At 62.3% G+C, this 21,612-nt stretch overlaps 1 protein-coding gene and 1 long non-coding RNA gene across 3 annotated transcripts in view; both read right to left on the reverse strand.

The window, feature by feature from the left end:
• RRBP1 (ribosome binding protein 1) overlaps positions 1-21,612 on the reverse strand; it is a 58,823-nt gene that overhangs the window by 4,994 nt on the left and 32,217 nt on the right. For both annotated transcript variants that reach the window (XM_067707302.1, XM_067707301.1), the window contains exons 3-16: positions 18,738-18,886; positions 17,576-17,698; positions 13,004-13,156; positions 12,199-12,317; positions 10,104-10,257; positions 8,374-8,512; positions 6,399-6,568; positions 6,249-6,283; positions 3,737-3,827; positions 3,024-3,116; positions 1,207-1,299; positions 1,046-1,126; positions 844-933; positions 334-426 (exon numbers count right to left, since the gene is read on the reverse strand). In XM_067707302.1, the coding sequence (XP_067563403.1) occupies positions 334-426; positions 844-933; positions 1,046-1,126; positions 1,207-1,299; positions 3,024-3,116; positions 3,737-3,827; positions 6,249-6,283; positions 6,399-6,568; positions 8,374-8,512; positions 10,104-10,257; positions 12,199-12,317; positions 13,004-13,156; positions 17,576-17,698; positions 18,738-18,886 (1,583 nt within the window). The remainder of the gene's footprint in view (positions 1-333; positions 427-843; positions 934-1,045; positions 1,127-1,206; positions 1,300-3,023; positions 3,117-3,736; positions 3,828-6,248; positions 6,284-6,398; positions 6,569-8,373; positions 8,513-10,103; positions 10,258-12,198; positions 12,318-13,003; positions 13,157-17,575; positions 17,699-18,737; positions 18,887-21,612) is intronic.
• Positions 16,511-17,565, reverse strand: LOC137207434 (uncharacterized). Its single transcript, XR_010935082.1, has 2 exons — positions 16,963-17,565; positions 16,511-16,703 (listed from the first exon to the last, which is right to left on the reverse strand). It is a non-coding gene; the product is annotated as an uncharacterized lncRNA (long non-coding RNA).

The raw sequence follows: 21,612 nt of genomic DNA on the forward strand, positions 1-21,612 counted from the left end.
CCGTCAAGCACGAGCCCCGGGGGTCCATCCTGGGATGCACCCCACCTCCCGGGAAGCCCTGTGGTGCCCCCGCCCCCCCCCACCCCCAGGTATGACCAGCACTCTCTTCCTTGGGGGTGGGGCTGGGGGGGGGTCTCCTTGAGACCGGGACTCAGCTGTCGGTCATTCCACAATGACACTGTTTGTGGCATCACCAAAACCCAGCAAACGTGACTCCCAAGTGACCCAGATAACCCGGTGGGCGTTTCCCCTGAATTGTATGGCATTCTGAGGGAGTGGAGTTTGGGTTCCGAGGGAAGGTGGGCCCTGGGGAGACTGGGGGCCGTGCGGTACCTTCTGGAGCTCCTCCTCCGTGGCGCTCACCCGGGCCTTCCACACCTGTTCCTCCTCCTCCACGCTCTTCTGCAGGGCTTTGAGCATGGCCTCCTGCGGGGACGGCACTGAGCAGGGCCTGGAGAGGCCCCCCCACACCCCCGTGGCTCCCCGCAACCCCCCGGCTCAAAGCCCAGAGCGGCGGCCGTGCGGGAGGAGGGGGTACAGTTCTGGAGGGGGGCCCCCGGCCGGTGTGCGAACAAGGTTGTCAGGTCTCTCGTCTCCGGTGGGTTTGCACCAGGTGGGCCTCAGCGGCCCAGGACGGGGAACCCAGGACTGGCCATCGCAGAGGGAGGCTGAGTGAGCATGGCCCCTGGAGTCGCAGGAAAGCGGATTCAAGCCGAACGCTGTCCTATCCCTTCCCATACTGTGCCCCAGACCTTCAACCTGAGCTCACCCCCTTCACCATTCAGCCAAAGAAACTGGGCCCAGAGAGGGGCAGTGACTCGCCCAAGGTCACAGAGGCCTCACCGTCTCGGCCAGGATGCTGCGGTACTGGTCACACTCGGCCTGAAGGCTGTTCTGCGTCTCCTCCGCCTCCCTCAGCTTGGCAGCCAGGTCCTGAGGGTGGAGGGCAGGACAGGGGCCTGCTGAGCCAAAATCCGATGGCCAGCTCCAGGCACCCTCCATCCCGCAGACAGGGCAGGGCGCGAGTGACAGTGGCCGTGCTCACCGAGGGCTCCGTGTGCACTGGTGGCTGCTTCAGCAGCTCTGGGCCTTTCTCTTTGAGCTCCTGCAGCCAGTCGGCGTAATTCTGCGACAAAAATGTTCAAGGTCGGGCGGGATGTGCCCCCACCCGCACAGGGGTCCCCCGAGAGCTGCCTCCCCTCCTACCTGGTGGGTGGGGGCAGAGAGGCCCGGGAGCAGGGCCAGCAGGGCCTCCCTGGTCTGGGCCTCCATCAGGCTGAGCTGCTTCTCCGACTCCTCCTGGGGGCGGGGCGGGAGGGCGGGAGGGTGGTCAGCCACGGAGCTTACGGCAGCCCCGGGGGTTTCACCCCAGGAACATGTCCCCAGCCCTTCAGGGGAGGGACAAGGATCGGAGGAGACCAATGGTGGCTCCGTGGGGCCGGCTGGGCGGGGGTGTGTCTAACCTTAGCAGTCAAGTTCCGGCCACCCCACCCCAGGCCTGGCCAACTTTAAACAAACTCAGCTCTAAAGAAGGGGGATGGCAGCACCCCCTACGGGACATGCAGGTTCACGGACACCTCCCAGCAGACACTCAGGCTCAGGTCTTCTTTCTGAGCGTGTGCATATGGGGGGCAGGGAGCGCAGAGAAGAGGGGTGGCCACCAGGGTCAGGAGCTCCTGCAACCCTGTGGGCGGGAGGATCAGGGCTGCCACGTGCTGAGGGGATAAGGCAGGTCGGGGTCTCGGCTCTCCAACAGCTCCTGGGCCCCCTGCAGCTGCGCTGGCCAGAGCCCCCTCCATCCCCCCTGATGCTCCCACTCAACGCAAGAAAAAGGAGCCCAAGAAAGCGGGAAGGAGCCATAAGTAAAGCCGAGAAGGACTGCACTGGTCCCTGGGGACAGATAGCCTGTCCCCACACCCTGGGGGCAGGGGGGCGGTGCAGATTTCTGGCTGAAAGTCCCATCTGGTCACCCGTCCCCAGCAGGCTGAGCCTGCCGCCTGCCCCTAAGGGCCCGAGGCCTGGAACGGCACTAGGAGCTCCCGGACTAGAGCCGGGAGTGAGGCTGTGTGTGTGACTTGGGGCCGGTGGCGGGGGGATGGATGGCCGGCAGATGGACGCCCAGCCTGACCACAGCACCACGTGCCTAGACTTGAGTCTCAGAAGCCGACCCTTCTCGCTCGCCTGCTGATCCGTGGCCTGCTATGGGCCCCCGACCTCGTGACCACCATTCAGGTGCCCGGGTCATGGGATGCCAAGCAAGGGCTGAGGACCCAGAGGCCAGCTCCCTGTCTTCATCTGGCTGTGTGACCACAAACAAGTCAGGTGACACCTCTGGTCACAGCTTCTGCATTTGCCACAGAAAGGCCAGACAGGCGCCCAGGTCACTCCTGGGGAGTGTAAGTGTAAGCTCCCCAGCTCCGCCTCTCGGAGGCCTCATCTGACACAGCCTCAGGCTTCCTGGGAGGCTTGTGAAAGTTGCTGCAAAGCTCATGATAACAGGACAGTAATTCTGCGTTGCAGGGGGAGCAAAAGGGAGAGGGAGGGCAGGCCTGGCCAAAGCCAGTGGTGAGGCCCCGCCTGCTCATGCTGCAGCTGCAGACCATGTCCCGGCCAGGGCCCTGGACACTGACCCACCCGTGCTCCCCCGACCTGGGCCTGAGTGCTTGCTACTAAAGACTGTCCTTCCCCCAAAGCTCAATCACGGAGCCCCTGGGCCAGGACCGCAGGGGGCCTGAGAAAGCAGACAAACGTCAGGCGAGAAGAATTAACACGAGCGAAGTCCATGAACAGACCCAGCTCGGGGCCCCCATGGCCTCCGAGGGCAAAAGGCCCAGCTGAGAAGCAGGAGACAAGGGCTTGCCGCTCCCCGCATGTCGGGGAGAAGGCAGGAGGGCGGGCAGGAATGTGCAGCAGCCGGGCCCCGGGTGGACTTCTGAGATGCCCTGAGGCTGAGGCTGCCCTGCACGCAGTCTGTGTGGTCTGCTGAGCTGCTAGACGGAGGCGATCCCGAGGCCGATGCTGACCTTGGCCTGGGTCAGGGACCGCAGCTTCTCCTCGCAGCCCCTCTCAGCCGAGGCCAGAGCCTCCATCGCCTTCCAGTTCTTCTCTCGGAGGTCCTGGGAGGAGAGGGGAGACGGTCAACAGCCAGGCTGGTGTCCGCCGGGCGGGCGAGCCCTCTCCGACCCGTCTCTGGACCTCACAGGCCACCCCGGGCAGCACTGGCGCCAGGCTGCTCTCGGGTGGCCGGGGCCTGCGGGCGCCTTTCAGGGAGACGCGTCTGCGGGCGGCGGGGATCTGGCAGCTCTTCAGTGGGAAGAGGGTCTGCCACCAAATGGGGCCGTGTGTGTGTGTGTGTGTGTGTGTGTGTGTGTGTGTGTGTGTGTGTGTGTGTGTGTGTGTGTGTGTGTGTGTGTGTGTGTGTGTGTGTGTGTGTGTGTGTGTGTGTGTGTGTGTGTGTGTGTGTGTGTGTGTGTGTCTTGGGGGGGGTGGGTGTATGTGTCTTGGGGGGGGGTCCGGGGGGACGGCCCGGGTCGGAGGGACGCAGCCGAGGCTCCCATGTGCCCACCGCAGAGGAGGCGCCCTACAGCCCCCTCCTCACGCCAGGTGACCACATGACCAAGCCGACCCAGTGGGAGTCAGGACCCCCGAGCCCCACCACAGGGAGCAGCCGGACGGGACAAGGAGAGGCCCCGAGCCCCCTCCGCATCCACACGGCAGGTGGCCCCTTGACACTCACGTTGTTCTTCACTTTTTGCTGCTCAACTGCCTCCTTGAGCTCCGTGGCCTCCTTCTCCAGACACCACACCTGCGACTCCAACTCCATGAGGCTGAGGGGGGATGGCGGCATCACTGCCGGGCTCCGAGGGCCCGCGGCCGCCATAGGCCCTGTCTCGGGGCCCCTTCCTCTGCCCCAGAACACCCGTGGGGCCTGGGGCTACGGTCAGTCCCCTCCCCAAGCCGGCACAGGCTTCAGGGGAGCCCCAGCAGCCACCGTGGCCCCTCCCCTGAGGGCTGGGGGCCCAGAGGCCAGCGCTGTCCCACTTGGTGGCACTGGCTGCGGGGACGGCAGCAGTCAGAGCTGCCACAACGGCCAGTGCGTGGACGCGCCGTGGACAGTCAGGTTTCCAGATGCTCTTTCTTCTGGTAAACTGAGCCTGGTCCCACTCTGTCCCGCAGCACGCGTCGGCTGGCCCTTCCCTGCGGCCACAGCTGCCCTCGAGACTGGGCTGGGGCTCCTCGGAGGACGCCGGGGCCGGAGGCTCGGGTGGCACCGTGGCCGGCACACCCATCAACTGCATCCCTGCTCTCGGCGCTGGGACCGTCCTGTGTCCAAAACCTAACTCTGCTGAGACCTGAAGGCTCCCCCTCAGTCCTGCGCCTGGGCTCCAGGGAATCAGCCCAAGACGACCCCAGATGCATGCGGCTGGCAGGCCGGGGGGGCCATCTTTTCGCACTTCTCTCTGGACTCGAGGCCCTGCGGCTCCGTCCACCCCATCACCCGGAAAGCGAGGGGTGGACGCTCTAGAACTGCTCTGGCTGCTCTGAGGAAGACGCTTCAAATGGACACTTAATACGTCACCTTCTGCGTTAAGGTTTAGGACAGGGAAGCCCCGGGGTCGCACAAAAGCTGACATCCAGAAGCCGCCAACGCCGACTTGAAGCAACACAACAGGGCCCCTCTGGGAGCAGGAGGAAGCCCGTCTGAAGATGCCCCCGGGGGGGACACGTTCGTATTTCTCACCAGGGGCCGGCAGTACACCACGCTAAGGAGGTGCGTGAGGACCAAATAACCTCAGCGAGGCTGTGTGCGCTGCCCGCTCTGATGCCCCCGAGCACCGTCTCATTTTCATTCTAAGTACCGTTTGCATGTGGCCTTGAAGACGGCTGTCGACTTCTTGGATGTTGGTTTCAGGCCACAGGACCTGACCCCACCCTCAAAGCTCCAGTGGGACCCCTCGCAGTCTCTCCTTAAGCCGCTGGCATTCTGCACCAGCGCTGGCCCCGCACACACCCCTGCAAGAGCACCCCCAAAGGCACGAGGCCCCGAGGAAGAGGCACAGCAGGCCGGTGGCAAGGACACGCTGACAGTCACCCCCCTTGGTAGCTACGGCCCGAGTTCCAGAACACCTGGGGCCGGATCACTCATCCCCACCCCAGAACACGATGGCCTGGCCTAGACGCAACTTCCAGATAAACAGTCTGAGAAGGAAATTTTAAAAAACCCTAATTCTGCCAAACATCTACATGATGCAAAAAGCTAGAATCAACCCTGCTTGCAGCATGACTTAGGTAACTAGCAATTAGCTGTGCAGTCCAAGAAGCTGATCGTAAAATACAAGAAGCAAAACGCTTAACAAACACCTCTCTACCCTGGCAAGTGCCGTGAGAAACAGAGTTTGCGCAAAGCTTTCTGGGAAGGTGCACGGAGAGGGTTTCCTTCTGAGTCTCCAGCAAGATGCTTTGGGGCCGCCGTGAGGCCGGCTTCCTTCCCCAGCCCCCAAACCCGAGCCCAAGGCCACGGAACATGGGCCGTGGCCTGGGGAGGCGCTGGGGAGGGGACTCACTGGCAGCAGCAGCCGGAACAAGGGAGGTTGGTCAGTGGACGACCCAGGACATGACCGACCACCTGCATGCTTAACCCCACGTGGCTGCCCTGGGGACCCCCAGCCACGGCAGCCAGGGCCACCCCCCAAGCTCATGGACATCTGCTGAGGGACACATACCCAGCCCCCTGGCCTGAGAAGCCCACCAGATCTTAGCAACAGCAAACACACAGTCCAAGCAGGCCTGGGGCTGGGCCACTGAAGTCACCCGGCATCAACCCTGCGACCTGGTCAGCTGTGAACCGCACCTCATCCCAGATCTGTGCAAAAGCCCGGGCAACCTCCCGAGTTCTCCACTCTGGGCACGTAACCACTTTCCCGTTTGGGTTACAACTTCAGCTCCTAAATTCCCTCGCCCTGTGACGTGGAGAGAACACCCTGACCAGCCGGTCCTTCCCGGGGAGAGAAGGATGGATGGATGCATGGATGGACGGATGGACAGCGAGGCCCATCCCCCTGCTGAGGCGCAGCCACTCTCCCCACAGCCTCGCTCCTCGAAGCAGGAGCTCCCTGCAAGGTGCCCTCTTCCCTGCCCAGCCTGTCCTCGTCCTCGAGGTCACTGGAGGGATGGGGAAAGGCAGGGCGTCTCAGAGGGCTCCTCCCTGGGACCCCCGCACCCAGGCCACGGCCCCTGCCTCCTCTTACCGGGCCTGCTGCTGGTTGGCCTCCTCTCGGCTGGCCTGGAACGAGAGACAGAGCCCTGAGGTCACCACGAGACCACCTCGCATGACAGGTCATCAGGGCAGGGCCCCTGTGGGGTGGGTGGGGGCGCTCCCAGGAGGAGGTGCAGCTGACCTGGGCGTCCCGGGCCTGGCTCGCCTCCAGCAGGGCCTCGATGGAGCGGATCCTCTCCGTGAGCTGCGAGTTTTGCGCCTTGGCCTCGTCCAGCTGCCCGTGGACACTGCTCAGCTCCTCGCACCTGCTCCTCACCTCAGCCTCGGAGGACTGCAGCTTGCCGTGCAGCTCTGCGGGGAGGGAGACCAGCGGGTTGCAGGGTGCGGGGAAGGCCGGCACAGGTGCCCCATGCTGCCCAGTGCACGCCTGCGGGCTTCCAGGCACTCCCCTGACCCCTGGGTGTCCTGTTAGCTGGTGGAGAAAGTCACAGCCTGGCTTCCTTCTCAAGGACTCACTAGGGTAGAACAGAACGCCCCCGGATCACTCAGGAAAAGATGGAAAACTGAATGGGCTCCTGTTGCAGTTTCTAAAACCTTACTCTCCGGGAGATGGGCTCACGTCGCTGAGACCAGAGGCAGGGGGGCGCCTCAACGTGCCCTCCCTCGGTGACCTCCGCTAAGCCCCACCACGGCTCTGAAAGTCCTCCACGTGTGCCTGACTCCAAACGGCGGCCCGGCCCTGGTCTCCTCCCTGAGCCCTGGCTCAGACGCCGGCCACGTCCACACGCAGCTCTGCTCAGACCTCCTGGTCCCCTCGCTGTGGCTGTTCTGCTTTCCTGTGCCCCCGCCTCTCACTCACCTACCAGGCTTGTGGATCCAACGTCCACTGCCTGCCGAATCCACCAGCGCCTCCGTGGCTGCCTGGGCCCAGCCCAGGTGCCTTTGGTCCGACGACTGCAAGGCCCCATCCCTGGTCCCCACCGGGAGCCGGAGCATCCAGAAGTGCAGATGGGATCCCGCCAGCCCTGCCCGTGCTCCCCGCCCCCTCAGCACTCCACACGGCCCCTGAACTCTTCAAAGGAGGGTGTCCCGGCCCTGCCCGTCTACCCCACACTAGCCACTGCCTTCTCCAGTCTCGCTTGCTGACCTGCATCTGTTTCTTGTACAGGCCAAGTTCAAGTTCACTCCCATTCTCAGGGGCCCCTTCGCGGTTTCTGTGAGGCTGGCCTCTCCCCATCATCCAGACCTTGGGCTTAAACATCCCCTTCTCCCCAGAGAGGCCTCCCCTGACCACTCAAAGCCACACCCGGCCCATCACAGCAGGGGTCAGCAAACTAGGCCCTTGGGCCAACCCAGCCCACAACGTGTTCTTGAAAAATAAAGCTTTATTGGCACGCAGCCAGGTCTGTCTGTCTAGGGTGGCTTTTGCACTGTGGCAGCAGAGCTGAGCAGTTGTGACAAATACCATTTGGCCTACAAAGCCAGAAGTATTTACTGCCTAGCCCTTCACAGACACAGCCTGCCGTTTCTAGGACCTGCTCTCGGTCGCGCTGCCTACCTGAAGTCTGTCGACATGGGTCCATCTACTGTGCCCGTCTCTCCTGCCGGAACGCGGCCCCAAGCCCGCTGCTTCACTCCCGGCCAAGCCCCAGGCACCCACAGGAGTGCTCGGCCCCCAGCAGCGGCTCCAGAAGTACTGGTGAGCCCTCACTGGCACAGTCTGCCCTGCTTCTCTAGGGGCCCTTGGTGCCCTGGGTTTCGTCACCACCTCCCGTTTGAGAAGGTGACTTGTGAACACAGGGGGACCATAAACCCACCTTCCAAATCTGGCCTCCAGGCCTGACTGGGCTGGAAGAGAAGGCCGGCAGCAGCCCCAGGAGCATCACGGCTCCAGGTGGGCCCCACAGCAAGTGACGCCGAAGGGGCAGCATCTTCCACCTTGAGCCCGCCCCCGTATCCCACCCCACAGGCCACACCCCCACAGGCTCCATCCCACCCCCATATCCAGCCCCACAGGCCCCACCCCCACATTCAGTCCTCCGCAGCCCAGGCCTGACCCCGAGCACCCCCGGCACGTCCCCTGACGGGTGGGGAGTCAGGGGTCCCAGCTGCCCTCGCCACCCCCACCACGGAGCCGGCCCCCACACCGCCCTCACCGGCTATCTGCTGCTGCTGCTCCCGGGCCTTCTCGGCGTCCGCCCGGAGGCTGGCATGGCTGGTCTGCGAGCGGCACAGCTCCCGGCTGACCTCATCCAGGCGCTTCTGCAGGGCCTCCTCGCTCTCCTTGTGAGACGCCTGGGGGCCAGCAGAGGGAGGAGGGCTGGGAGGATGCGGCAGGAGGTGGGCCCTCAGCCGGCTCTGCCGTCTAGAGCTCCTCACACCCTGCCATCCTGTGCCGATGACTTATATAAGCCTCCTGGATTTCCAGGTCAGTTCACCTGCTAGAAAAGGCCAAGAGGCCACCCTGGACCCTGAAGAGCGGGCTCCTGGGGAAGAGGCCTCAGGTGAAGGCAGGACAGCCCCAGAAAGGCAAAGGCCCATTTTCACCTGAATGTGGCACAGGGAGAGGCTTCCTACAAGCTAAACGTCCGGCCTGGGCTGGAGATTTCCCGAGGGGGCCTGGGAAAGGGCATATGGTTGTTAGGCAGTTCTGGACAAGGCATCCGTGTGTGTCAGCCACCCCAAGACACAGGTACCACCACCACACCCACATTACAGGTGGGGAAACTGCACCTCTGAAATCCGGGCCTCACTATCAATACCACGGGGACTCTGTGACCTCAGAGAGAGGAGATGCTCGCGGCCTGGGAATTCCTGGCTACAGTGATGGTGACAACCCGGGCGCCAGAAGGCTCCAGCCCCGGAAGCCCCAGGGCCACCCGACAGCCTTCAGAACATAACCACCAGGCCCTCCCCAGGGGCTCTGATCTCACTGCTCAGGGTGGACCTACTTTACACCAAGTTATCCATCTCAATTCCACCCAAACAATCCAAACTTTGTTTATCTGTGCCTGTTTTTAGGCACACACACAGCAGTCTTACAATTTCGTGTCTGTCGTTCTAGTCCCTTCCATAAAACAGCCCCACTGCCCCACACTCTACAGCCGAGAGCTTCAGTGACTGAGCAGAAACAGGTGCAAAGCTGTGTGGGTCTCCAGGGTTTCCCTGTCCTCCAGAGAAGTTACACGCACAGAGGTATGACAATTGCCCCACGCCCGGTCACCCTGCCCCGAAACAGGCCAGCTGGGGGACGCAGCACTCGTCGGGCCAATGAGCAGGGAGGCCCCGAGACTGAGGGGCCCACTGGTTGCTGCCCAGCACCTATGGGGCAGGGAGGGGACAGTCTTCCTCCCTCTGGACAACAGGCGTCCCCCTGGGAAAATACGAGCTTCCGGGCCACATCCAGAGGCTGAGAAGAAAGAACACCCACCGGGCCTTGAAGCCAGAGGCCGCGCCCGCCGGCCTGGCTGCGGCCGGAGCTGTGACACCACACGTGTGGCAAGTGTGGGACGCTGACTGCTCTGGGGCTGCCCTGGGGCTCAAACCCTGGCTGTGGGTGAACTGGCAGAGTTGCTGAACTTTGTGCATCCAATTTCCTTCTGGGTAAATTACAGATAACAACAGTATCTACCCCATAAGGTTGCAATGAGAATTACCTGAGTTAAGCTTGTAAACGTTCAGAACAACGCTTAGCACACAGAAAGCACCCACTCTATGCTGACCAGGTATCACTACTAACGAGGCCAAGGTCAAGGGTTCCAGCCCCAGCCCTGCCTGGGTCCACTGCAGTCACAGTCACAGCTGAGAAGGGAGGACCCAGGGAGGCCACGCGTAGAGCCTGGCGGGCAGGATTCACGGGCACCGAGGCGGCTGCCCCCGAACTCACCTGCAGCTGCAGGACCTGCTTCTCAAAGGCGGCCGCCTTGGCCTCCAGCGTCTTCCGCTGCTGCTCCTCCTGCCGTGCGGCCTCCGACTTCTCCACCAGCTCCTTGCTGACCTTGCCCAGCTCCTGCCGGAGCTTGGCCAGCTCTGCATTCTGCCTGCAAGACAGTCAGGAGGCCCCGCATGACGGACAGAAGAGGGCTCAAGTCAGCTCTCGCCAGCCCCGAGAGCCGCCCCGGGAGATGGGACCGGAGGTCTGAGCCCTTCCTCCGGGGCACCTGCTCTTTCTGAAGTAGCTGCCCATCTTGGAGCCCCTCTGAGGCCCTCTATATAATCAGCCACGTGGGTGTGACGTGTTTTGTTGAAGATGCTGTTTTACAAACACGGTGGAGGGACCAGCAAAAGCCAAGGGCAAAATGTGCACTAAAGCAGCCCATGGAGCCCCTGACAGAAGTGGCTGATTCCTCACGGCTGGTCTGGGCCCAAATGAGCCCTGGGATGCTGCCCTGCAGGACCGGGGCCGGCGGCCCGCTCGAGTCCACACGCTGGATTCACTGGCCGACTGGACCACAGCCAGGCAGGGAAAGAGGCTGCAGCATCTTACACGAGACCCCTCAACGCTGCACAAGAGCTGGGTCTCAGGACCAGCGAGGAGGTTCAGGAGTGACGGAAGGAGATGTGACTGACAGCGAAAGGGGCAACTCCGGACCCGCCTTTCCCAGCATGAGGAGGTCGTCAGCGTGCAGCCTCCTTCACAGCACAAAAGACACCTCTTCACGGCAGGACTGACCGTCCAGCCAAGGGACAGTACCAGACCAGGTGAAGGCGACAGAAGAGACGGTCCACAGCCCTGAGAGGCAGGAAACCTGGCCAACACCAGCTCTGCCCTGCTGCCTGGGGAGGGGAGATGTGGGCCCCCCGTCTGCACGGGGGAGGCCGCCCCAAAGCCCTCTGCGGGGCCCTCAGTGCACGCTTTCCAGGGCCAAGATTCGAGACCGGGGAGCCCAGGCGAGGCTGGACTCCGGTACCAGGGATGGGGATGAGGGTGGGAGGCCAGCTGGGTGGCCCCTTGGGACCGACATGAAGCTCTGGGAGGGACGTGGGGACACCCGTCCCACACGGCAGAGTGTCCGCAAGCTGATGGAATCAGCAGCCGCAACTCAGGGCCAGGCTTTAGAGCTGTCCCCAGGATGGAGCCAGTAGTGGACACTACATGAGAAGGAAGCCAGTGTCCCTCCGTCCCCACGGTCACCTTCTGCCATGACTGCTGAGGAAACCGCAGCCCCAGACCATCAACCTGCCAGCAGGTCAGGACGGAGATGAAGACAGGGACCCCTGAGAGAAGGGACCAGCGAGGAGGGTGGCCGTCAACCTCACTCCGAGTCAGCGGGGCCGCCAGGAAAAGCAGCCTTGTGAGCACAGGCTTTGCTCCCGGTGCCGCTTGTGGGCGACACTCTTCCCACCTGCCCTCCTGCTACGGGCGCCTGCTCTCTCTGCTCCCGTCAGCCTCCTCTGGGGGAGAGGGGATGGTCTGGGGATAACAAGCACCCCAGAAATCCCTACAGGACACCCCGGACGAGAGAAGGCAAAGAAACGGGAACCAAGAGAAAATGCAGTGGGGCTTCCTCCTGGCCAGCCTGCTGGGGTGGTGGTGCTGAAACCAGGGCCACAGAAGACCCTGCCCCCTGGGGAGTGGCCTCTGCCGGCTCACGGAGGCCTCCTGGCTTCAGCTCCTGAGCAGCAGACGTCCCCTCCTGCACAGGAGACCTGACCAGGGGGATTCAGGGCACTCAGGCCCACGGCAGGGCCCACACCACACCAGACCCTCATCTTGGATGGTCAGCCTGGCTCTGATACTCTGGGCCAGAAGCAGGGACACTGTGAAAATAGACATGAAAAAGTATCTGCTCTCCCAGCAAAGCCAGGACCTGAGGGGATCTGGTGACATGGATGCCGGGCATGGGCTGGAGCTCACTAGCCCTCCCAGGGCCTGACCACGCGAGAGGTCGCCGGCCACGTGTTGAAGGCTCACGGAGGGACCCTGCCCACTCCGGGCCCTCGGGGAGGTGCCAGGGTCCGGCCAGGGGCGCAGGGCTTACTTGCTCTCCACTTGGCTCGTGGCCTGGTTCAAGGCGTCCCTCAGGATGGAGTTCTCCTGCTGCAGGCGGGCCAGCTGCGTGTTGGGGCCATTCTCCAGCTGCTCCTGGAGCGTCCGGATCTGAAAGGTCATCCAAGGGGCATCAGAGGCCGCTCGGCCTGACAAAGAGAGCCACCTCGGAGCAAGGTTGGCAAGACCCCAGCCCGCAGATAAGAGCCCGGGGGGCTCCGCCTTCTCCCCCCGAGGTGGGGAGGCCCCCTCAGAACAGGGGCCGGAAAAGTGCAGAGCCGAGCACTCAGCCCAAAGCCCCAGATGGAGCTGGTGCGCTCTGCCCCGACCAAGGCTCTGAGACCCAGCAAAGGGCCACAAGCCACAGCCTACGGTTACCCCGAAGATGCCCGTTTCCTGCCCTCTGACCCCCTGTGGCGCGGCCCGCGGAAGCGGAGTGCAGGGCTCTGACTGTGCAGGCCAGGGCTGGCCCGGCCCTCCGCTGGGGCTGTGCAGTTTTTTGGGCCTCTAGTTTTATGGCGTTCTCCCAACCTCGAGTGGAGGAGGTGGAGCCGGCATGACTCCAGGGTCATGGAGAGGCTGTGAACTTGACCCATGGGCCCCCAGGGAAAAGGATGGAGTGCTGACCACTTGGGACCAGAGTGCTTTCAGACGATGCTCTTTAAAATGTGCATACATCTTCCTGCTTATTAACGTTAAACACACACACCATCTGGCCAGGTGAAACAACCCTCCCCCAAACAAACGCGATGGTGAGGGCCCCGTCCGCGGGCATCCGTGCCCGCCCTGCTGCCCACCTTGCCCTGCAGCTGCTGCACCTCCTGCACATGCTCCCGGTAGCTGGCCTGCATGCGCGCCTGCACGGCCGTGATCTCCTGCTCCCGGGCCACCAGCTGCTTTTTCACTTTGGCCTCTCCGGCTGCTGCCTTGGCCTTTTCCGCTGCCAGCTCCTGGGAGAAAGCAGAGGGCAGAGAGGCTGGTGAGGCGGGCGGGGGCAGCTTATCAGATGAAACCAAGACCATCATGACCCAGAACATGACCTGGGGCCAGGAGGAGCCTGATTGCAGAGCCACAAGACCCCCGTCCTGAGCTCTCGGACAGACGGGAGCAGCCACAGCAGAGAACGAGCAGGGGATGAGGAGGGACCCCGGAATCCCTGCCGGCCTGACTGGCGGAGGGCTGGCCATCAGGCCTTGAACACAGTGGGCACCGTGGATACAGGCAGGAGCTGGGCAACGTGGCATCCTGTCCCTGGGCTCTCCAGGGGCACTGGCTGAACCCTGCTGGGATTACAACACCCTGGTTTGGCTCAGTGTCTGACAGCCAGGCCCCAGAACGCCCTTTTCTACTTGAGTATCTCTGTCAGGACTGACAAGGCGGCAAGCCCTGATGGCTGAGGGGTCAGCCCACTCCTAGAGGGCCTAGGTCCCCGTGGACAGCCACTCGGTCCACCGCCCTATCCCTGGAATGTCTGCTCCGGTCAGTGGCAGATACCCACAATGAACACGGGACGCGGGGCCTGGGGACCCAGAGCCGCAGGCAGGGGCAGAGCGCAGGGTGGGAAGGGATGGCCAAAGGACGGGGTCTCCATCATCGCAGAAGGAATGGCAGTGGACGGAAACAATGGGGGAGCAGGAAGTGATAGTGTGAGGAGGGACCCGTGCACCGGCCCCCTGGCGGAGGTGCTCTCTGTCGAGGGGGCCTCTAGCCAGACTGGGGCACAAGTCCCATGAGATTCAAGTCCCCTCCCCGTCCTGGGCAGTGGACCAGAGAAGCGGGAGAGCCTCCTCTTCTCCAGGCCGGGAAACTAGGGAGGTCTATCCCAAAGGGCCAGAGGGCCCCTCCCGTCTGAGATGGGACAGAACTGGAGGCCAGGGAAGGGCCGGGCTGAGCGGGTGGCCGCTGGGTGCCAGGGCAGCTCTGCATGCCTGGAGTTCCCTGGGACCATCCGGGACCCCTGGCCCCGCTCTTCAAAGAAATCCTCTTCCTGGCTGTGCCCAGGGCGAGGGCCCACAGGGGCAGAGGCCACTCGGACACGCATGTGTCTCGTTCCTTCAATCCTCTCAGTAAGGCGAGGCTCTCCATCTCTGGTTTGAAGCTGAGCTCACAGAGCCTCGGGGAGGACACGCTTTCGAAGGCCGAGAGCAGCCCTAAGCGACAGGATGGGCAGGAACCTGGGGCCTTGTGGGCCCACGAGGGTCCCAGAAGGGATGGTATGCGAGGTGCCCCTCCTCTGGCTGAGCTGGCCGCTCGGCGGGGATTCAGGGCTCCGGCAGGCTTCCTCTGACCCATGCCTGCCACCCTACCCCAAGCAGAACAGAGGCCCCTAAGTACACGGTCCAGCCCGATGAATAATCACGGCCACACAGAGGTGGCCCTCCGCCCACCATGCCAGATGCCCGGAGGCTGAGCATAGGTCTGGGGAAGGCCTTCCCCACCCTGAGCAGGCCTCAGGCAGGTCTGGGCATCCACCCGGCTCAGGGTGTAAGGATCCCAGTCTCCTGGGACAGGGTCCCAAGGCCACCAGGATTCAATGGGATTTCCCTTCCTTTTGCCCTGGGACTTTTTAAAGGCAAAGAAAGGCCAGATTTTCCTCAGGGCATCTGCTTCATCCTCCACAGCTTCTCTTTCCTCTAGGAGCTCAGAATCCCAGGACTCCTCCTGTCTGTCAAATTCTTAATTCAGTTGCAGTGGTCAGACTTATCTTCTTGAAAGGCACACCTGCTGCTGGGGGCCGGAGCCCCATTTCCTCTGACTGAGCTGAGAGGCACCGTCGCGACACCACCAGCCCAGAAACTCACTTGCTCCCCAGGCCGAGCGGGCCCTGCACCGTGAATCTCCCGAGGCGGCTGAGGCGTGGACTGGAGCACCCCCGCCCTGAGAGTCTCCTTGTCCACGGAGGATTCAGAGCCCAGCCTCTCGGGCCCGCGTGAGGACAGGATGGGGTCCAGCCCAGAGTGTCACCTCGGGACAGAGGCCCCGGTGCCCAAGCAGATGACAGCTGGAAAGAGTTTTCCAGAAGGACGGCTCTGGAGCCACGTGTGGTTCCTCAAATCCCTGAACACGTCCCCGAAGACGCTCAGAAACCAGGATGGAGGTCTCAGGACGCCCGAGCCCGTGAACTGGTGCCCGGAATGGTCTTTGAACCCAACTCTGTTGACTTCACCCACTTGCAAGGCGCCCACTTAACCTGGCAGACAGTCCACACGGCCTCTGTGTCCTTTAGCCACAGATCACAAGAAAAGGAATTCACCAAAACCCTCTTTTGCAACCATAAAAACTTCTGTACAAGGACAAAGAAATTGTGACGGGAACTAAACAAGAAACGCGGATCCTATCCACCCCCCAGCTCCTGGGATGATCAAGTTAGTCGGAACTTCTACATTCTCAGAAGTTTCTCATATAACTTTACTCAACGGTGCTAGGCTGGAAGACGTGGCACAGCAGTGGAATCCCCTCCGCTCTGCTTGAAACTCTCAACAGAGAAATGCAGGGACTCAGCATCCACGGACTCCAGGGCACAGAAGGACAGATGGCGATGCCTGGGCCTCAGTGGCCCCTGCCAGGCAAGGTGACCTCTGAGCTGAGACAGGAAAATGGGGGCCCCACCCTGGAGGGCTTCCTGAAGGAGGGGGCTCTTTCCAGTGAGCCAAGCGGTGAAGGGCACTCGAGGCTAATGCAGGAGCACCAGAGGCCCCGGGGAGGCAGTGAGGAGCAGGCGCGTCGGGGAGCAGACTCGGGTCTGAAGACTGGGAGCCACCTGCGCTTGAAGAGGCGGCCCTCCCAGGGCTGCATAAGCGCTGAGAGCCCGTGAAGACCCCCTGCGGCTCAGGGAGGAGGATGCCGTGGGGGAGGCAGGGCCCCAGCTGGACGCACTGTCAGACGTCTTGCCTCAGAGCCAAGGCCTGGAGCCCCAGGGGCTGCGCCTGTGTCTCATGGCAGGGAGACGGTGCCTGGGCAGGGCTGGAAATGCGTCTGGTCGGGGAGGGGGAGGGCGAGGGGGAGGGGGTCTGTGGGTCAGCTGCGCTAGGGTTTGGAAACTCAAGTAGCCGCCCCGGAGGGGAGCAGCAAGTGCCCTACACAGGCAGCAGCGCCTAAGGGGCTTCCTGTTGCAGGGTGCACCCCCCACCCCGCACCTGCTGTCCAGCCCGAGGTGGCCGGAGACCCCGGCAATGGCCACCATCCCCGTCAGAGGCTGCAGCTGCTCACTCGTGACACGTCCAGCCCACCCTAATCTCAGGGGCCAGCACGAGGAACTGGCCAGGCAGCCACACAGCCACCAGCCACAAAAACAGTCACTCCCCTTTCCTCTCACGTGAGCTTTATTTTGGGGTCAACACATCTTCTCAGGTTGTCCAAAAAGAGGATACAGAAGAACAGCCCCCAGAACCACAGACTCCACAGTCGCTGCTGGCCGCGGGCCCTTGGGGCAGGAGGCCTGGGACTCACAGCCCACTTCCATGGGGCAGAGGCTCCTGGCCTGGGACGCGCCAGCAGCTGGGCGGAAAGGGAAGCGCAGTCGGCTCTTGGGAGCAGGGTGAGTGGCTCTGGCCGCCCTGCATCCAACCAGCAACCCGAGGCCGCGGGGGACACTCCCGAGAGAGAGGACGAAGGCCACCGGGCAGGAGGCTGCACTAGGGGAGGCCTCAGAGACCGGCCTTCCCCTTCCGCCTCCTGGATGGAGCCTGACCAGGAGCGACCACGGCAAAGCCTCATCTTCCGCTCCCGCCGCCCGTCCGTCCCCCACTGAACAAACCTTCCCGTCTGGCCTAGAGCCGCAGCCGTCGCTCAGGACGAACTCTGAGGCCTCGTGAGCGAGCGACGCAGGCGCCCAGCCGTGTGGGATGTTCCGAGGCCCCAGCCGCCTCCCTGCGCCCGCTGTCCCGCGAAGGAAGCAGGGACAGGGCGAGGGCCACGCAGGGCGCGATGCTGGGAAGGACAGCTTAAACGGGAGGGACCAGCTTTCTGCAAGGGACCCGGACCTCCTCCTCACAAGGAGCGGCCATGTGCCGACCCCTCCTGAACGAGGCCCCCAGCCTGTCGGGGCAGCACGGGCCCTCGAGACCAGTGTTCACTGGGTACATACGTGTCACGTGCTGAACCACCATGGGACCGCTCCCCAGACAGCGGAGAAGGGGCAGCAGCCCCGCTAAGCCCTCGCCACGGCTTTCTGCTCCAATTCTCAAGAAAAGACCCTGGGACCCACCGTGCCCACCCTCCTCTCAGGGCATCACCCTAAAAAGACGGGGCCACAACCGCAGGGCCGGCTGTCCCCTCCAACCCGTGCGTTCCCAGTCCCGAGAGGGACCCCGCTGTGCAGGGGTCCTCACGCAGCCACAGCCCCCGGGCCGACCCGGCGCCAGCCCTACCTTATTGAGCTCCCTCAGTTTGCTCTTGGCGGCGGCCGCGTCCTCCTGCTCTGTGGCCAGCAGCTTCTCCTTCTCTTCCAGCTGGCGTTTCAGAATCGCCACGGGGTCACCCTTCTGAGTGGCCTAGAGATGCCCACAGAGCCACGTTAATGGGGTGGCCAGACGCCTGGTTTGAGACTCACCCCGACCATCAGACCCCGACCCAAAAGCAGAGCGGCGGCCTGACGGCACACACTTCTGGGGGCGGCCCCTGCCTCTGCCGCCCGGTCGGCCAGGCCTCGGGTCCAAACTCCTGGGGTAGTTGTGGGAGCATGGTTCTTCCCTAACCCCAGTCGATGGTGGCCAGGGCCTCTTCCCGGCCTGCTGGGGGCCGTCGGCCATCGTCCCTGGCTTGGTGCCCATCCCTCAGCTGCTGGGGGCGGCCTGCAGGCTGCCAGCTGAAGCCTGGAGGCCCAGGCACGGGGTGGGGGTGGGGGGTGGGTACCTGGGGACAGTGGCCTGAGCTGAGTTCAGGCCTCTCTTGTTGGAGGGGAGCGGCCACCTTGACCTCCGGCCACTTCAGGCCCAGAAGACGGCCCAACACGCACTGAGCGAGGAGCTCCTGTGACCGCAGGGCCCGTCACCACTCAGCAAGGGCTGGGGCGGGGCGGGGGGGGGGGTGACCCAGTGGCCTCAGGACACTCCCAACATCTCTCATCACTGAGGTGCCACAAAATCCTCCAGCAAAATTACCTACAATTCCAGCTGTTTAAGGAACAAACATGCCCCGCGGCACCTCCTGGGGCAGCTCGTGGCCACAAGCACCAGACAGAGAGAAACCAGGGAGACAAACACCCTCCTTCCTGAGCCCGAGCCCCGGCCACAAACCAGCGGATCCCAGCTCCTGGCCCCCCCAACGCCCCGCCCCGGCCCTTAACAGCCCTCCTGCTGCAGTGGCTGGGCTGCAGCTGAAGTAGAAGCATCTGCGGGTGATTCACGCAGCCCGACCTGGGGAAGGGCACAGAGTTTTGCCGAGAGGCAGGTGGAGGTGTTCCAGGAACACTCCGCGCAGCTTGTCAGGTCAGGTGCGGCCGGCCTGCAGGGCACCATCCAGGGGAGGCCGGGGCCCAAGACCAGGAAACCACTGCCACTCACTGGCCCCTGGGGTGGGGGGAGGGCCCACCTTATGCCACGTGTCCTGGACAACACCTGCTTTCTCAGACAGGATCTCGATGAGCCGCTGGGCCTCGCCCTCGCTGAACACCATGCTTCCGACCGTGGAGACCAGCGTCTTGTAGGGGAGGCAGAGCGGGCTGTCGGTCTCCGGGGGCCCTGCACAGAAGGGAAGGGGCAGGGACTCACACTCGGGCACCAGCCACCAAGCCCGTCACACCCCAGAGCAGCAGAGGCCAGTCAGAGCCGAGGTCTCTGTCTGGCTGCCCAAGGTCTGTGGGCCGAGTGCAGCGAGCCCACCCTGGGGTCTCAACTGGACTCAGCTCAGGTCCTGCTCAAAAACAGCAGCGGGGAAGGTCCCCAGGAAAGAAAGGCTGAGTATTCCTGGGCTGGAGGAGATGTCCCCCTACTTTTTCATCATCAAAGTGAGCAGACTTGGGCAAGGCATACTTTCCCATAGGTGCTTTTTTCCTTCCTTCTTTTCCCAGCAAACTGCCTGGGCCAGCTCTGGCCGTGCGCCACCCAGCGACGCTCACGCCCCTGCCAAGACTGAGCCCCACCGGCGGGGAGCAGGAGGCTGCCTCCCCGATGTCCTGGTTCAGACCCTCTATTTCCAGCCCTCCCTGGACGAAGCTTAAGGCAGGTTTCAGGACAGGGATGGCTGGGTTCGTCCAGAACAGGGCTGCCCGCTCACTGGTCCATTAGTGCGTGACCTTGCTGGAGAACACAGAGCCACGTGCCAACAGCCAGCTGTCACTCCTGGACGCCCGACGCCCCCGCGATAGCTTCACTCTCACACAGCCCCTCACACAGCCCCAAAGACACGAAAGGGTGAACAGAGACCCCCCCCCCCGTCTGGCAGCTCCTCGCGCTGAGCTCCCCAAACTGCCCACGAGCTGTGGAACGACAGGGCCCCAAACGAGCTGAAACAGAGCCAAGCGGCCGCCTGCAGCGGCACCTGCAGCCAAGCCCACCTCACTGAGGACAGCGAGGGGAAGGTTTCCATGGCAACCGAAATTCTCTGGCTTGTCACAATATTTTCACTCCCTAGTCACAATATTGTCATTACAAGTCAAAGCACTTAGCAGGATCCCCTAATAAAGGGGACGTGGCACGTGGCGAGCTGGTTGCTACGAGCACCTTCACTTTAGAACTTTCTACCCCGCGAAGCTCGGGAGTAAAAATAACCATGTTGGGCTTCCCTGGTGGCGCAGTAGTGGAGAGTCCGCCTGCCGATGCAGGGGACACGGGTTCGTGCCCCGGTCCGGGAGGATCCCACATGCCGCGGAGCGGCTGGGCCTGTGAGCCATGGCCGCTGAGCCTGCGCATCCGGAGCCTGTGCTCTGCAACGGGAGAGGCCACAACAGTGAGAGGCCCGCGTACCGCAAAAAAAACAAAAAAAAAACCAAAAAAAAACAAAACCATGTTGACATTAAAGGCCTAGGAGCTTGAGGGTGTCATGAAAACTGGGAGGTGGGGGGAGGCCCTCTTCAACCTTCATTCTTTTCACTGAAATATGTACGTAAAATAATTTTAATGGTAAACTTCTGCACCCTAGAGAAAATTCAAGTACAGCTAAGCCAAAAGAGAAGGAACCACTCGGACGAAAACCTCACGGTCAGCAGTTTGGTCTCTGGGCTTCCTGCTCCGCCCCGTTGGCCTGCAGACCGATGTTTCTGCCAGGCTTTTTCAAAAGAGGGAGGTCGGCCGGAGTCAGACTGGGCAGGATGGCCTCCCTGAAGCTGGCCACTCAGATGTTTTCCTCTGCGGACCCAGAGATGCCTGCTCCTGCGCTGCCCCCAGCCATGCCGGCTGCCAGGCACCTGCCACGTGGCTAGTGGTGGGAACTGGGGTGGCTCCCAGGGGAGCACACACCAGATTGTGAAAACTTGGTATGGAAAAACAAAAGAATGTAACATACCTGCAATGATTTTTTTATATTGATTGCATATTGAAATGATAGCATTTGGGGTAACTGGGTTAAATGAAATATATTAAAATGAATTCCACGTGTCTCTCATTTGCCTTTTGTAGTGTGGCTCACAGTGTATTTCCAGCCCTGGGGCCCCAAAGCACCGCCTGCTGAAGCCCTGGCAGCCCCGTCCCTGCAGAGGCCCCAGAGTGACCATCCTCCTAGGCCCCAGGGCCCCTGCTGCACTGCCCCCCACCCACCTGGGGGAGGGGACACAGACCTGGATGACACAGCTACACTTCCCTATGGAATGCCGCATCCTTCACGGCCACTACCCCAGTGGTCTCACAGATGCATTCCCTCCAGGAGGGCCCTGTGCACAGAACGTTCCTGAGAGTATTCTGGGAGCGTCATTCTAACACACGTTTGTTAAAACTTTCTCATGTAATTATACTAAATTGTATTAGATGTCCTAGTGAACAAAGTCACAAAAACCTGTAACAAGTGGAACACCTCAAAGCTATGTAACGGCAGAACTTAACTCTCCTCGCCCACCCCCCACAGAAACTTCCACGGCCTTCTCCATCCTCATACAAACACTGCAGCATTAGTTTTAGAGTAGAGAGATATGACTTTACTTTATTTCATTAAGGTAAGAACGGCGCCATATTTATTCACCCCAAATCGGGGAAAGTAAAACTGAAAGAAAGGAAAGTTCTGGGAACCAGAACTCTGGGCCTCACGTGAGTGGCATTTATTTCTGGGTTTCAAGGCCCACGAGACGGGCACGCTGACCCATACACAAAGGACTAACGTGTCCTCTGGCAAAGGCTCGAAGGCTAGAAATAATCCTTGGGGTTGTGAAATCTTAAGGCCCTAAGAGAAACTTGTCAGAGACTCAACGTCTATTCTGTGAAGCCACAGGCTTCACAAGGACCACGTAGCAGTGAACTCCCGTGAGAGAGAAGCAGCC

This window comes from Pseudorca crassidens, chromosome 15 (assembly GCF_039906515.1).
Source record: "Pseudorca crassidens isolate mPseCra1 chromosome 15, mPseCra1.hap1, whole genome shotgun sequence".
NCBI lineage: Eukaryota > Metazoa > Chordata > Mammalia > Artiodactyla > Delphinidae > Pseudorca > Pseudorca crassidens.